Source organism: Dermochelys coriacea, chromosome 6 (assembly GCF_009764565.3).
Source record: "Dermochelys coriacea isolate rDerCor1 chromosome 6, rDerCor1.pri.v4, whole genome shotgun sequence".
Lineage (NCBI taxonomy): Eukaryota > Metazoa > Chordata > Testudines > Dermochelyidae > Dermochelys > Dermochelys coriacea.
Window position 1 is genome coordinate 83,890,214 of NC_050073.1, and position 15,032 is coordinate 83,905,245.

At 39.9% G+C, this 15,032-nt stretch overlaps 1 protein-coding gene across 6 annotated transcripts in view; it reads left to right on the forward strand.

Moving 5' to 3' along the window:
* The window catches only part of TTC6 (tetratricopeptide repeat domain 6), a 146,041-nt gene that overhangs the window by 114,879 nt on the left and 16,130 nt on the right, over positions 1-15,032 (forward strand). For 5 of the 6 annotated variants that reach the window (XM_038407596.2, XM_043516730.1, XM_043516729.1 and 2 more), the window contains 4 exons: positions 4,207-4,341; positions 6,694-6,843; positions 12,290-12,430; positions 13,120-13,233. In XM_038407596.2, the coding sequence (XP_038263524.1) occupies positions 4,207-4,341; positions 6,694-6,843; positions 12,290-12,430; positions 13,120-13,233 (540 nt within the window). The remainder of the gene's footprint in view (positions 1-4,206; positions 4,342-6,693; positions 6,844-12,289; positions 12,431-13,119; positions 13,234-15,032) is intronic. The other variant, XM_038407593.2, reaches the window with a different exon arrangement.

Here is a 15,032-nt window from a genome sequence, read left to right on the forward strand (position 1 = left end):
AACATCAAAAGGTGGATAAGGAATTGGTTAAAGGGGAGACTTCAACGGGTCCTACTGAAAGGAGAACTGTCAGGTTGGAGGGAGGTTACCAGTGGAGTTCCTCAGGGATCGGTTTTGGGACCAATCTTATTTAATCTTTTTATTACTGACCTTGGCACAAAAAGTGGGAGTGTGCTAATAAAGTTTGCAGATGGTACAAAGCTGGGAGGTATTGCCAATTCGGAGAAGGATCGGGATATTATACAGGAGGATCTGGATTATCTTGTAAACTGGAGTAATAGTAATAGGATGAAATTTAATACTGAGAAGTGTAAGGTTATGCATTTAGGGATTAATAACAAGAATTTTAGTTATAAGTTGGGGACGCATCAATTAGAAGTAACGGAAGAGGAGAAGGACCTTGGAGTATTGGTTGATCATAGGATGACTATGAGCTGCCAATGTGATATGGCTGTGAAAAAAGCTAATGCGGTTTTGGGATGCATCAGGAGAGGCATTTCCAGTAGGGATAAGGAGGTTTTAGTACCGTTATACAAGGCACTGGTGAGACCTCACCTAGAATACTGTGTGCAGTTCTGGTCTCCCATGTTTAAAAAGGATGAATTCAAACTGGAGCAGGTACAGAGAAGGGCTACTAGGATGATCCGAGGAATGGAAAACTTGTCTTATGAAAGGAGAGTTAAGGAGCTTGGCTTGTTTAGCCTAACTAAAAGAAGGTTGAGGGGAGATATCATTGCTCTCTATAAATATATCAGAGGGATAAATATAGGAGAGGGAGAGGAATTATTTCAGCTCAGCACCAATGTGCACACAAGAACAAATGGGTATAAACTGGCCACCAGGAAGTTTAGACTTGAAATCAGACGAAGGTTTTTAACCATCAGAGGAGTGAAGTTTTGGAATAACCTTCCAAGGGAAGCAGTGGGGGCAAAAGATCTATCTGGTTTTAAGATTCTACTCGGTAAGTTTATGGAGGAGATGGTATGATGGGATAATTGGATTTTTGTAAGTAATTGATCTTTAAATATTCAGAGTAAATAGGCCAAATCCCCTGAGATGGGATATTAGATGGATGGGATCTGAGTTACTATAGAAAATTCTTTCCTGGGTATCTGGCTGGTGAATCTTGCCCATATGCTCAGGGTTTAGCTGATTGCCATATTTGGGGTCGGGAAGGAATTTTCCTCCAGGGCAGATTGGAGAGGCCCTGGAGGTTTTTTGCCTTCCTCTGTAGCATGGGGCATGGTTGACTTGAGGGAGGCTTCTCTGCTCCTTGAAGTCTTTGAAGCATGATTTAAGGACTTCAATAGCTCAGACATGGGTGAGGTTTTTCATAGGAGTGGGTGGGTGAGATTCTGTGGCCTGCGCTGTGCAGGAGGTCAGACTAGATGATCAGAATGGTCCCTTCTGACCTTAGTATCTATGAATCTAAGGACCACAGTGGCTCTCCCGAGAAACCTGCACAATCACATTGCCCAAAGTTCTGGATGAGACCTTTGAAGAGATCACTGAGGCCGATTACTATGATGTGAGAGAGCACATTAATGCCCTATTCCGCATCTAGGCATGTAGGCAGCCTTAACCCTCCTCGCTCCAAGAGCCCGCACCGAATAACTTCCTTCACAAAATAAAAGCCGCTTACTGGGAACCTCCTCTGGTGTTTTTCCTTCCCCAGGCACCGGCCGCCGCGACTGGCTACCTTCCTCCTGGCTTGAGAACAGCTCCTGGCTGCCTGCATCTAGGGATACCAGGGTGTCTTCCTCTTCCTCAGCATCCTCGCTCCCACTTTGCTCCTCCTCCTCCTGCCTTGTTGAATTGGGCTCTGAAGTGTCCGTGGTGGTACTTGGAGTGGAGGTGGGGTCGCCCCCAAGTATTGCGTCCAGCTTTTTGTAGAAACAGCAGGTCAGAGGAGCAGCACCGGAGCGGCTGTTTGCCTCGTGGGCTTTGCGGTGGGCGTTCCGCAGCTCCTTCACTTTAACCCTGCACTGCAGTGCGTCTCTGTCATGGCCCCTTTCCATCATGTCCCTTGATATCGTCCCGAAGGTATGGAGTGCAGCTGGGACTGGACAGCTTCCTCCTCCCAAACACTGATGGGGTCCAGCACCTCACCATTGCTCCATACTGGGGATCGCCTGGCGTGTGGAGTCATGGTCACCTGGAAAGATTCGCTGAGAGCATTCCACGCCTGGCTGAGCAAACAGGAAGGGGATTTTCAAAATTCCCAGAGAATTTAAAGGGCGGGTCTGATGGTTGGTCACCGGAGGGCAGGGCAGTAGAGTTCAAAGTGATGACCAGAGTGGCTAGAACAGGCATTGTGGGGCACTTCTGGAGGCCGATCAGAGCGCACTAACAGACCAGGGCGTCCACACTGGTGCCGCGGCACTCCAGCAGGGGCAGACAAAACGTTATTCCACTCGCAGAGATGGAGTACCAGGAGCGCTGCAGCCATGGAGTCAGAGCGCTCTATGTGTCTTCTGAACCAAACCAGTCTGTATGCTCAACACGAGATAGAGCCAGTCTTCCAAACCAGTGGCTTTGTCATTTTCCCTTAGTAACTCTCAAGTGTTTTGTGAGGAGTGGCTTATCTCGTACCATTCTTTAACTTCCTATTTGTTTCTCCTTGTAGCCCCCCATTAAATTAAACCAATATTTTCAGACAGTAAACATTCCAATAACTAAGTCAACATATAATATTCATAAGTTATTACAGATAGGCCCACATCCCTCACACATGTATATGAGTAGCTTTATTCAGTGAGATTACTCACTTGAGTGAAATTACCTCTGTTTATTTGCAGGATTAGCCCTTAACCATTGTATTATAAGTGAGATGTTTCATGGGTATAAATGGAATATTATGCATAGTTTATCACTGTTCACACAGAAAACCCAAAAGCAAGTATTTAAAATGTGATCTGAAAAGTGGGACACATTGGGGTTTTTGCCTCTGCCTGATATATAAAGAAGGCCTAAAAGGTTTGGCTTTTGTTTGTTGGCATGTTTTGCTTGCTTGCTTTAGAAATTCAGGTGATGTCTCACTGGAAGATTCTCTGACTGGAGCATTAGTCAAGTTATGACATCAAAGATTAATAGATTCCAAGGTCAGAAGGGACCATTGTGATCATCTACTCTGACCTCTGTATAACACCGGCCATAGAACTCCCTCAAAGTAATGCCTACTGAACTGGTGTGTGTGTGTGTGTGTGTGTATGTGTGTAAATATAAAAATCCAATCTTGATTTTAAAACTTGCCAGTGATGGATAAACCATCATGACCTTCGGTAAATTGTTCCAATGGTTAATTATCCTCACTGTTAAAATATTACTTCTTATTTCTACTGTGAATTTGGCTAGCATCAACTTCCAGCCATTGAACCTTGTTATACCTTTGTATGCTTGATTGAAAAGCTCATTATCAAATATTTCTTCCCCATGTGGATCCTAATAGACTGTGATTGAGTCACCCCTTTGCCTTCTCTTTATTAAGCTAAATATATGGAGCTCCTTGAGTCTATCAGTTTAAAGCATGTTTTATAATCCTTTAATCATTCTTGTGGTTCTTCTCTGAACCCTGTCAATGTTCTTCTTGAATTGTGGACACAAGAACTGGACACAGTATTCCAGCAGCAGTTGCACCAATGCCAAATACAAAGGTAAAATAATCTTTTTACTCCTACTTGAGATTGCTGTTTATGCATCCAAGTACTCATTAGCCCTTTTGGCGACAGGAGTCACATTGAGAACTCATGTTCATCTGATCATGCACCATGATTTCCAAATCTTTTTCAGAGTTGCTGCTTCCCAAGATAGAGTCCTCCAAAAGTGTCAAGAGGCTGAAAGTTGCTAAGCAACTGCAACAGGAAGAGATTATTAGTCAGACTGCTTAAAGTTCTACTTTTTATTTAAACCAATGACTAATGAACATTTTGAAAAAAAGTTGTTCTTAATCATGCTCACACCTTCAATTAGAGCAATTCAGAACTTCCAGCAAAACCAAGGAAGACCAGACTTCACATTTCTTAAAAGTATAAGGCTAAAAAATCAAAAGTACTTTTCAGGCCTTCTTTATATATAATAAAGAAGCAAAAAAGGGCACAGGCCCAATTAAAAAAATTCAGTGTATGTCACCTTTAAAACTCAGACTTTTTTTTTTTTTACACTAACAGTGTTTTACAAATATTAGAATAATATCCTTTGTTATTACAGGATGCTGTGGAAAGTTTTCAACAAGCATTAAAGATACTGACTTCTTCAGCAAAAATCTTGCCTAATACATTTGAGGCTGCAGAAATTTATTATTTCATGGGCCTGTGCTATATGGAGCAAGTCAGTTTATTACAGGTGTGTATTTATTAATTAGAACATATTAGCCTTGTGGCTTTAAGAGCTGGAAACAAGATTGGCTAAAAAATTTAAATATTTTAAGGGTTACTTTCCATTTCTTTTTACATATTTTTACTCTTTAGTTTTCATCAGATCTTCTTGCAAATGTGTAAACAATTTTTTTCCATACCAGTATTACCTTATTTAATTAGTTATGCATACTTTTTGCTGTATTTCTAATAGAGGTGAAATCAACATGAATATCTTATTTGTACATTAATGTTTTCACTATGGTTGTTATAAGCAATGTACGCCACGCTAGGGATAGCATTTTAGTTAACGGATTGTTGTACTTCTACAGAGGTTAAAAAAAATCCCCCAGCCAACCAATCCTATACTAGTTCAGTTTTTGGCATTGATTTTACACATGATATAATTTTTTTTTTAACTAGGTATTTTTTATTATGTAATTTAATACATTTTTCTAGGTGCATTTTAATAGTAAAGGACTTTTTTGTTCTTTCTATGTTTTTAACTACAGTTACAGGCTTGTTCATTGTTCAAAAGTCTGATCCGAAGTCTATTGCAATCAATGGGACTCCTTCAGTGGGCCTTTGAATCAGGTCTTATATGAGTAGGATCCATTTTGTATATTAATAATGCCAACTTTAAAAAGCTTATAAACCCTAGCCTTCCCCTCATTTTGAAGTGTTACAAAATTGACATTAGAAAATCTTTTTAAGAGTGCCTTTTCGCTTATCGTTGCATCCCTTTTCACCATTCTTTCCTATATTCTATTTGTAGAGCCGAGTCCTGCAAACATTTATGCACATGTGTAATGTCTTTGACCTCAGTAGGATTAGTTATCATCATGTATTTGTATTTCGTAGCACCTAGCTGTCCCAAGCATGATTGGAGTACATTGCTAGGCACTGTTCCAAAACACAATAAGAGATTGTCACTACTCTGAAAAGCTTACAGTCTTACGTAAACATGAGAGACAAACGGTGAAAAGGGATATTATTATCATGCTCATTTTACATATGGGGAACTAAAGAACTGAAAAATTAAAGCCTTGATTCAGGAAAGCACTTAAGCTCTTAAGTTCATTCCTATTCAGCAAAACACTTCAGCATATGCATAAGTCCCATTGACATCAGTGGGACCTAAGCAAATGCTTAAGTGTTTTGCTGAGTAGAGATGGGCCTATGCATGTGTTTACAGTAAAGTTGCCTACTTGCTTTGCTGCATCCGGGCCTAAATTTACTTGCCAAGGTCACTTAGAAAGACTATGGAAGAGCCAGGAATGTATGCAGAGCTCCTGAGTCCCAGTTTGGTGCCCAATCCACTAGGCCAACCTTCCTTTCATATGAGTAAAATTAAACAAATGTATAAGTGTTTACAGGACTGGATCTTCGACTGATATATCCTTAGGTAGGAACCCTATTTTTGAATAGTGCTTCACATGCTTCAAGCATTATTTCAACAATAACAATATAAACATTAATAATTTCTTTAGTCACAGAAGACCAGTGAATAATATCTACAGTATATTCAAAGTAATTTTATACGACTAAAATTTGAAATGTCACCTGGAATAGGAACTTCCCTCATAGTAACTGTTCTATTTTGAATAGAGAAGGGTATAATATTTGAGCTGAATGGTCCTTGTCTTCTGTTTTGTGGTTTACCTCCAAAATGGATCTGTTAGCCCAGGTTATCTCTAAATCTTCAGATCATAGCAACTTTAAATTCCCTGGCTGACTTGATGTTTAGTAGTGAGGACAAGAGCTTGTCTCTGTATTACAATGTTGAGAGACTCACCAAACATAGTAGTATCACAACATTATTTTTATAACCCTGTTAGCCTCCTTTTCCAAGACAGTTATAAATGATAGTCAAGAGTGGCTGAAATACCTGATGAGGCATACCCTGGCCACTAGGAATGGGTTACTTTCCCTTTAGAATATGTGGCTGACACCACATTAGCAGATCCCAGAAAAATCTGTGTTTTTGTATGAATAAAAAAAAAGCTGCAGAAGGACCTTAAAGAAATCACATTTTAGGTGTTCTCTAATGTAGCAAATAATTTTAGTATGTTAATTATTTATGGTCACAGGACCAAATTCTGCCCTTGGTTATACTATTGTAGTCCCACTGAAGAAAATGGAGTAAGATAAGTATTAAATGAGGGCAGAATTTCACTTATTGTGTTTGTCTCATATGTTGTATTAAAATTTTAAAAAAGTAGGAATAAAATAGTGAAAACACAAGAAAAAATACTACTGGGTTTTAAAAGTTGATATTCTGCCTATGATTGCAATTGTGCAAGTAGATTACATTAATTCAAACCATTATGTCATCTTTTAGGCCTTTGAAGCTTTTAGCCTTGCTGTCAAGATATATGCAAATTATTCTGATGCTTTTTATCAGCGAGGGCTGTGCAGAATGCAGCTCAAACAAGCTAACTGCATCCAAGATTTCAATCGAGCACTTGCCATTAATCCAAAACATTTTCAGGTAATACTGAATTTACAATTCTGATGGTTTTCTTTTGGGTAGATTTTGAGAGCAGTTTTAAAGAATTCTGAAGTCAGGGCCAGTTAGGCAGGCAGAACTGCAGGGTCTAATCCATGAATGAGATGATGGTGTAGGGAGGAGGGTCTTAGATTATTAGAAACTGGATTACCTTTTGGGAAAGGGAGCCTATGCAGGAAGACTGGGCTCCACCTAAACCAAAATGGAACCAAATTGCTGGCACATAAAATTAAAAAGGTCTTAGAGTGTTTTTTATACTAAGAGCTGGGGGAAAGTCAACAGGTCTGGAGGAGCACGTGGTTCCAGCAGAGACATCCCTTAGGGTAGTGGTTCTCAAAGCCAGTCTGCCGCTTGTTCAGGGAAAGCCCCGGCAGGCCGGGCCGGTTTGTTTACCTACCTGTCCGCAGGTTCGGCCCCAGTGGCCGCAGTTCGCTGCTCCAGGCCAATGGAGGCTGCAGGAAGTGGCGTGGGCCGAGGGATATGCTAGCCGCCCTTCCCGCAACCCCCATTGGCCTGAAGCAGCGAACAGCGGCCAGTGGGAGCTGCAGTCGACCGAACCTGCGGATGAGGCAGGTAAACAAACCGGCCTGGCCTGCCAGGAGCTTTCCCTAAACAAACGGCGGACCGGCTTTGAGGACCACTGCCTTAGGGGAGGATCTATTTATGGCAATTCTCTTTATCCTAGTAAGGAGGAGAGGATAAAATATGGGTAGGATCTGATGAAAAATAATAAAATGAAACAGAGTCCAATTCAATTACATCACATAATGGCAGACAGCTAAAAAGTGACAATTTTTTAAAGTGCTCATATACAAATACTAAAAATCTAAATACTAAAATAGGTGAACTTGAGTGCCTTGTGTTAAATGAGGATATTGATATAATAGGTGGAATGAGGATAATCAAGGGGACACAGTAATACAGGGGTACAAAATATATTGGAAGGACAGAATAGGTCATACTGCTGAGGGAGAGTGGCACTATATGTGAAAGAAAGTATAGAGTAAAATGAAGTAAAAATCTTAAATGAACCAAACTGTACCATAGAATCTCTATGGATAGTAATTTCATGCTTGAATAATAAGAATATAGCAGTAGGAATATACTACCGACTACCTGACCAGGATGGTGATAGTGATTGTGAAATGCTCAGGAAGATTAGAGAAGCAATAAAAAATAAACTCAATAATAATGGGTGATTTCAACTATCCTCATATTGACTGGGTAGATGTCACCTCAGGATGGGATGCAGAGATAAACTTTCTTGACACCTTAAATGACTGCTGCTTGGAGCAGCTAGTCCTGGAACCCACAAGAGGAGAGGCAATTCTTGATTTTGGTGGCACCTTTAAGACTAACAGATTTATTTGGGCATAAGCTTTCATGGGTAAAAAATCCACTTCTTCAGATGCATTGAGTGAAAATTACAGATGCCGGCATTATTATACATGAAGAGAAGGGAGTTACCTTACAAGTAGAGAACCAGTGTTGACAGGGCCAATTCAATCAGGATGGATGTAGTCCACTCCCAATAATTGATGAGGAGGTATCAATACCAAGAGAGAGAAAGTTGCTTTTGTAGTGATCCAGCCACTCCCAGTCTCTATTCAAGCTCAAATTAATGGTGTTAAATTTGCAAATAAATTTTAGCTCTGCAGTTTCTCTTTGAAGTCTGTTTTTGAAGTTTTTTTGTTGAAGTATGGCTACTTTTAAATTTGTTATAGAATGTCCAGGGAGATTGAAGTGATCTCCTACTGGGCTTTTGTATGCTACCATTCCTGATGTCTGATTTGAGTCCATTTATTCTTTTATGTAGAGACTGTCCAGTTTGGCCAATGCACAGAGGGGCATTGCTGGCACATGTCATATATCACGTTAGTAGATGTGCAGGTGATTGAGTGCCTGATGCTGTGGCTCATGTGGTTGGGTCCTCTGCAAATTTAACACCATTAATTTGAGCTTGAATAGGGACTGGGAGTGGCTGGCACACTACAAAAGCAACTTTCCCTCTCTTGGTATTGACACCTCCTCATCAATTATTGGGGGTGGACTACATCCACCCTGATTGAATTGCCCTGTCAACACTGGTTCTCCACTTATAAGGTAACTCCCTTCTCTTCATGTCTAATAATGCTGGCATCTGTAATTTTCACTCCATGCATCTGAAGAAAGTGGGTTTTTTATCCACGAAAGCTTATGCCCAAATAAATCTGTTAGTCTTTAAGGTGCCACCAGACCCTTTGTTGTTTTTGTGGATACAGACTAACACGGCTACCCCCTAATTCTTGATTTAATCCTCAGTGGAACACAGGATCTGGTCCAAGAATGAATATAACTGAACTGCTTGGTAATAGTGACCATAACATAATAAAATTTAACATCCCGGGGGGATCATCAAAGCAGTCCACCAAAGTAGCATTTAATTTCAGACAGGGAAACTACACAAAAATAAGGAAGTTAAACAGAAATTAAAAGGTACAGTGCAAAAAGTGACATCCATACAAGCTGCATGGAAACGTTTTTAAGACACCATAATAATGATTCAATTTAAATGTATACCCCAAATTAAAAAACATAGTAAGAGGACCAAAAAAGTGTCATCACAGATAAACAACAAAGTAAAAGAATCAGAGGCAAACAAGCATCCTTTAAAAAGTGGAAGTTAAATTCTATTGAGCCAAATAGAAAGAAGCATAAACTCTGGCAAGTGAAGTGTAAAAAATATAATTAGGAAGGCCAAAAAAGAATTTGAAGACTGGCTCTTTTCAACTTGGAAAAGAGATGACTAAGGGGGGATATTATAGAGGTCTATTAAATCATGACTGGTGTGGCGAAAGTAAGGAAAGAAGTATTATTTACTCCTTCTCATAACACAAGAACCAGGGGTCACCAAATGAAATTCATAGGCAGCAAGTTTAAAACAAACAAAATGAAGTATTTCTTCACACAACACACAGTCAACTTGTGGAAGTCTTTGCCAGAGGATGTTGTGAAGACCAACACTATAACAGGGTTCAAAAAAGAACTAGATAAATTCATGGAGGATAGATCCATCAATGGCTATTAGCCAAGATGGGAAGGGATACAAAACCATGTTCTGAAGTGTCCCTAGCCTCTGTTTGCCAGAAGCTGGGAATGGGCGACGGGGAATGGATCACTTGAGGATTACCTGTTCTGTTCATTCCCTCTGAAGTACCTGGCGTTGGCCACTGTCTAGGCTACTGGGCTAGATGGACCATTGGTCTCAGCCAGTATGGCCATTCTTCTTATGAAGTTCTTCATATACTGGTGTATGTGAAGGACACGGTATTGATCTCTTTTATGTATTTTCCTGACAGTTATGTCCTCCATGTGTTAATCACTCTTACTAATTTTTCTGCTGTGCTTCTAATGGAGAAATAATTAAGATTTGAGGATTTTGTTTACTTTTCTGTCTATACACCAGTAGCATAATTTCCATAAGAATATGTAGTGCTCTCAGTATGTTTTAATTAACTATTTGAAGCAAAGTAGCAGAGGGAGTTCACACATTATGTTTTGTTGTGTTGCACAAAACAGTTATTATTTTGTTGCAATAGGGTGATGGATATTAAAAAATCTGGAGCACATTTTCCATCGGGTTATAACTGTGATGCTCCCAATGGAGGTGCAAGAACATGAGTAACAAACTCAGGGCAAACTGTTAAAAACCAGGACACAAACCCCAAATTGGTCATTAATTCTAAACTTAGATTTCACCAACCAACTGCACCAAATGCAAACTCCTCAGGCATATTAATAGCCTTAAACGAAGTCACAGACAGTCTCCTTGGGTCCTCTGGTCTCTCTTGTCACTCAGCTGAGCATATCTCTGTCATATATGGCTCTTAAAACCAAGAATCACAGCAATGTTGAGGTAACTCCTAGTCCCAAAGAACCAGTCACTTACCCCAGATCATTTGTGCCTTAGATCTCACACAAAGGACAAAGCTTGTAGCCAATCCTATAATAAACTATATGTAGATTTATTAAATAGAAAAAGGTAACTAGAATGTTATTTACAAGATTAAAGCAAGCGAATATAGACACGCAAATGAATTACAGTCTTAGGTTTTAAAAGGTAATAGAGGCTTTTCTAATCAGCAAGCTCTTTTTGTCCTTTAGGTTTAATCCATGCTAAGCAGCTGATGATCTCTTGCTTATGCCTAGAAAACTCATTGTCCCTCAGAGTCCCAGCAACATAGAGATCCTGAGTTCCTTTTGCTTGTGGTTTTGATCCCTGTCCTGCCATATGCTCTCAGCTGCAAAACTCAGCTGGTGGGAGTTCACTTGCATGACTCATCTTCACGGGGAGGAGAACAGAACAACAATAAGTCTTTAGTCCTTTTGTTGACGGTTCCTCAATCCAGATATAGGGAGTGTCCAGTTGTAAGAGCCAACTATAGCCTGTCTGGTGTCGATAGGGCTCCTCTTTTGGGAGGGGCATAATGATTTCTGTAGAAGAGCAGCTCTTCACACTAATTAATGTTCCTCTCCTGTATGTCCTGTATGTAATTAATGTCCCTCTTCCCCAATACCTGTTCCAGCCTACAGGTCTTCATTTTAGCCTTCTCCTCCCGATTCTTTTTGCTACCCAAAGACACCTCAGTTCCCATCCCTCACCTCCAAGGGACTACAGAATTTTTCTTGTTGAATCAGCATTCCAGTCCTTGAAGCCCATCTCAATAGGCATCAGGAAGTGGCAGGAACAGCGGTGAGAGTGGAGCTGACCCATCAACTGTATGGTGATTCATACAGTCACAGAGGCTCCCACTACACTCACTCAAATAGTACATTACAATGTGGAATACAGATATTACAAGGAAGATCAATGCATGCAGCAATTCATAAGCATTTGACAGAGTCCAAACACTAAGCATTTTCTTATATTTATCATATTAATATTAACCCACAAGTGAGCCAGAGAGATTCCAGCTATTTATCTGTCAATGTTCATTTGAGACATGGGGACCTTGGCATGAGCTGGTGTCTGATCTGCCAGAGTCACAATAGCAATTTCTAAATGGTAATTTTTGTTATTAAACAGCTTAGTAGTTTCCCTTTAAGGGATGACTTGGACATCATTAGTATTGTTTTGTTAAAGTCTGTTTTATTTGTGTCCTTTTTGTTTTTGTTTTTTCTTTTTGGTTTCCAAAGATCATTCTCCTGCATTTGATTTTTGTTATGTCTAATGGAGTATAAGTTATTTCGTGTTTCAATATTCATGTTGTCTTCCATTATTGTAACAAAGGTTCATTTAATTTGCTTGGTTTTGTGACCACAAGACTTAGCAGTTTTAAGTTCTTTATGAAAAAAGTCATTTATTACCTTTACTCAGTGGTTGTCCAAGGTAATATCAAAGTTTTTTTAGTACTTGTACTGCAGCATGTTTCTGTCTTCATCTATAAAGGCATATTTAAGTCGTGCTGCTTACTATGGTAGCAAAGGAAGATACTCCAAGGCAATTCTGAATTGTAATGAGGCTATCAAAATTCATCCTGACAGTGTGAGAGCCTATCTCTACAGGGGAACTTTGAAATATCACAATAAGGTAGAGACGTATTTTATCTTTTGGATGAAGTACATGAAATATTTTTGTTAGTCACCTGTAGAAAGAGCTAGAAGCGGGGGACCAATGCTACCCAGGCTTGTGGGGAATTCCACCAATATAGCATACTTCCAGTTTCCCCAGAGTCTTGGAAGCCACTTTGTGGGGGGCTCTGTGGTTCTGGAAAGGGTGCAGTGGGGTGGGTTGGCTAAGCTAGCTAGATTTATCTCGATTTTACCTCTCCAGGACCCATGGAGGAAGCTCCCATAAGTGAATTTGGCCACAGGAGCAACTGCAGCTCCGTAATAAACTACCATCCATGTTAGAAGATGATACAAAGTGATCATGAAAGGGTCAAAGAGAGGGTAAAGAATAATATAGCTAGATAACATTAATGATTGACTAAGTGATACAACCATGACAATGACAAAAACATAAAATAATAAGGCTCAATTATGCAGTCTTGGTCCAGTCAAAATCCCATAGAAATCAGTAGAAATCCTACCTAAGAGAAGACTGCAATATCTGACCCATATTGACAAACTGATATGAGAGAATGCCTTCCAGTACTGATGAAGAGACAAGAAATGTAAAACTGTATGGTCAAATTTTACACTGTTGTGTTCTTTAGGACAGAACATATGATGCTGTGAATTATACAGTGGTTTTATACACAATGTTTTTATGTGCAGACATACAAAAATGCCATTGAAGACTTAACCAAAACTATTGACTTGGACAAAATCTGCATTTTGGCATATTGCAACAGAGCAATCTGTTATCACCAAATAAAGGACTTCAGAAAGGTATTATATCCTTTTATTCAAAAGCACTTGATTATGCAATTATTCAGAAATGCTAATAAACTGTTTCTGAACATTAGTAGCAAGCTTTCCTTTTTGCATCAACAATCCTTTACAACTGCATTGCTGTCAGTTGAAGATCTAAGTACCTGTTTTGTGGTACTTAGATCAGGAACCAATCAGGTACTTGGATGTATACATGACAATACATTATTGAAAATCTGGCCTTTATATCACTAACATTTGCAGTGATTATTTCAGGATGTAGTGTTGTTCAGACATATGCATTTCTGCTGTGATATGTGTATCACACACGCACGCCCACCCACCCACCAAAATCTTGCAGGGGAGTTCAGAAAGGGGAAGGAAAGAAGGGGAGCATAGAAGCAGAACAGGGCAAGATTAAGGCAGTAATCAGTACTGTAAAAATTTGAGCCCATCTCTATCTTGTGGGGTTGATCTGGTCCTGGTCCCCTGTGGCCCTGTCCATACCACTGCTCAAAGGAGCAAGATTGGGACAGAAGCTCCACAAAGCCCACTTCATTTGGGAAAAAGACAGATGGCATCTCCACAGAGGTGGGGTTGGGACTTCATCACCATAGAGGTGGGACTTGAATGTCAACAGCTCCACAGAGCCTTTTGCTTGATTACTTCCTCTCTGCAGATCTTTTTGTTCCAGAGGGAACTGTTACCCCATATAGCTTCTAAAGGTGCCAAAACCTTACTACCCTGAGCTCCCTGCAATACTTATTTTGCCTCTTAAGGCTTCCCCAATACCTGTTCCAGCCTACAAGTCTTCATTCTAGCCTTCTCCTCCCAATTCTTTTTGCTACCCAGAGACACCTCAGTTCCCATCCCTCACCTCCAAGGGACTACAGAATTTTTCTTGTTGAATCACCATTCCAGTCCTTGACGCATCCCAAGAGGCATCAGGAAGTGGCAGGAATAGTGGTGAGAGTGGAGATAACCCATCAACTCATGTAGACTCTCAGGAGTTAGGGATGGAAAAGACCTTTTAGATTAATCCAATGTTTGCTTAGTCTAGTTTTAAATATCACTAGTAGTAGGACTTCCCCTGAGAGACTATTGTGTCTGTGCCACTGTAGAATTTTTAGTGTAGATAAATCCTAAAGTACTAAAGGACTACTTCTCATTTACATTATGGCCTCTTTACACCAATCTGGCAGTGTAGAGAGGTCTTAGTGCAACCCACACTCCTGGGTGTGGTGTTCTGTCCCATCTTGTGGCACCCAGACCACGTAGAGATTAATGAGTCTGCTGCAGCCTTAGCTAAGAGCCATGTGGCTTTTAGCTCATGTAGTAGAGGCTCATGCATTTAGCTCCCAAGGTCCGAGGTTCAATCCTGCCCGCCAACGAGCGGGGTCTGCCTAATACTATCAGGAAGCCTTTCATGATATGAAGGCCTAAACTGTCCTAATTATCCCACCCTAGTTATCACTTGACTTAAGGCATATACTTTATTTTCCATTTTAGGGTTGGTGAGATACTGTCCAACTTTGTGATAAGTTTGTGAATTGATACCTGCATTTCCATTCCACTTATTCATGCCGTTGTGCTCTCTACTGACATTTAGTTGTTAAAACTAGACTAATAAGACTTTCCAGTAGTCTTAAATTAGGTTTTGAGACATTTAATTTTCAGAAGTTTCTTAACTTTATAATAAAAATGCTTGATGCATCTAAAATGAAGTTAAAAAATTAAAATAAAGTTTAAATACAAATATGGGAAACAGCAAATTAGATACAGAAAGAATAGCAGTTTTATCTCTAAACATAAAACTT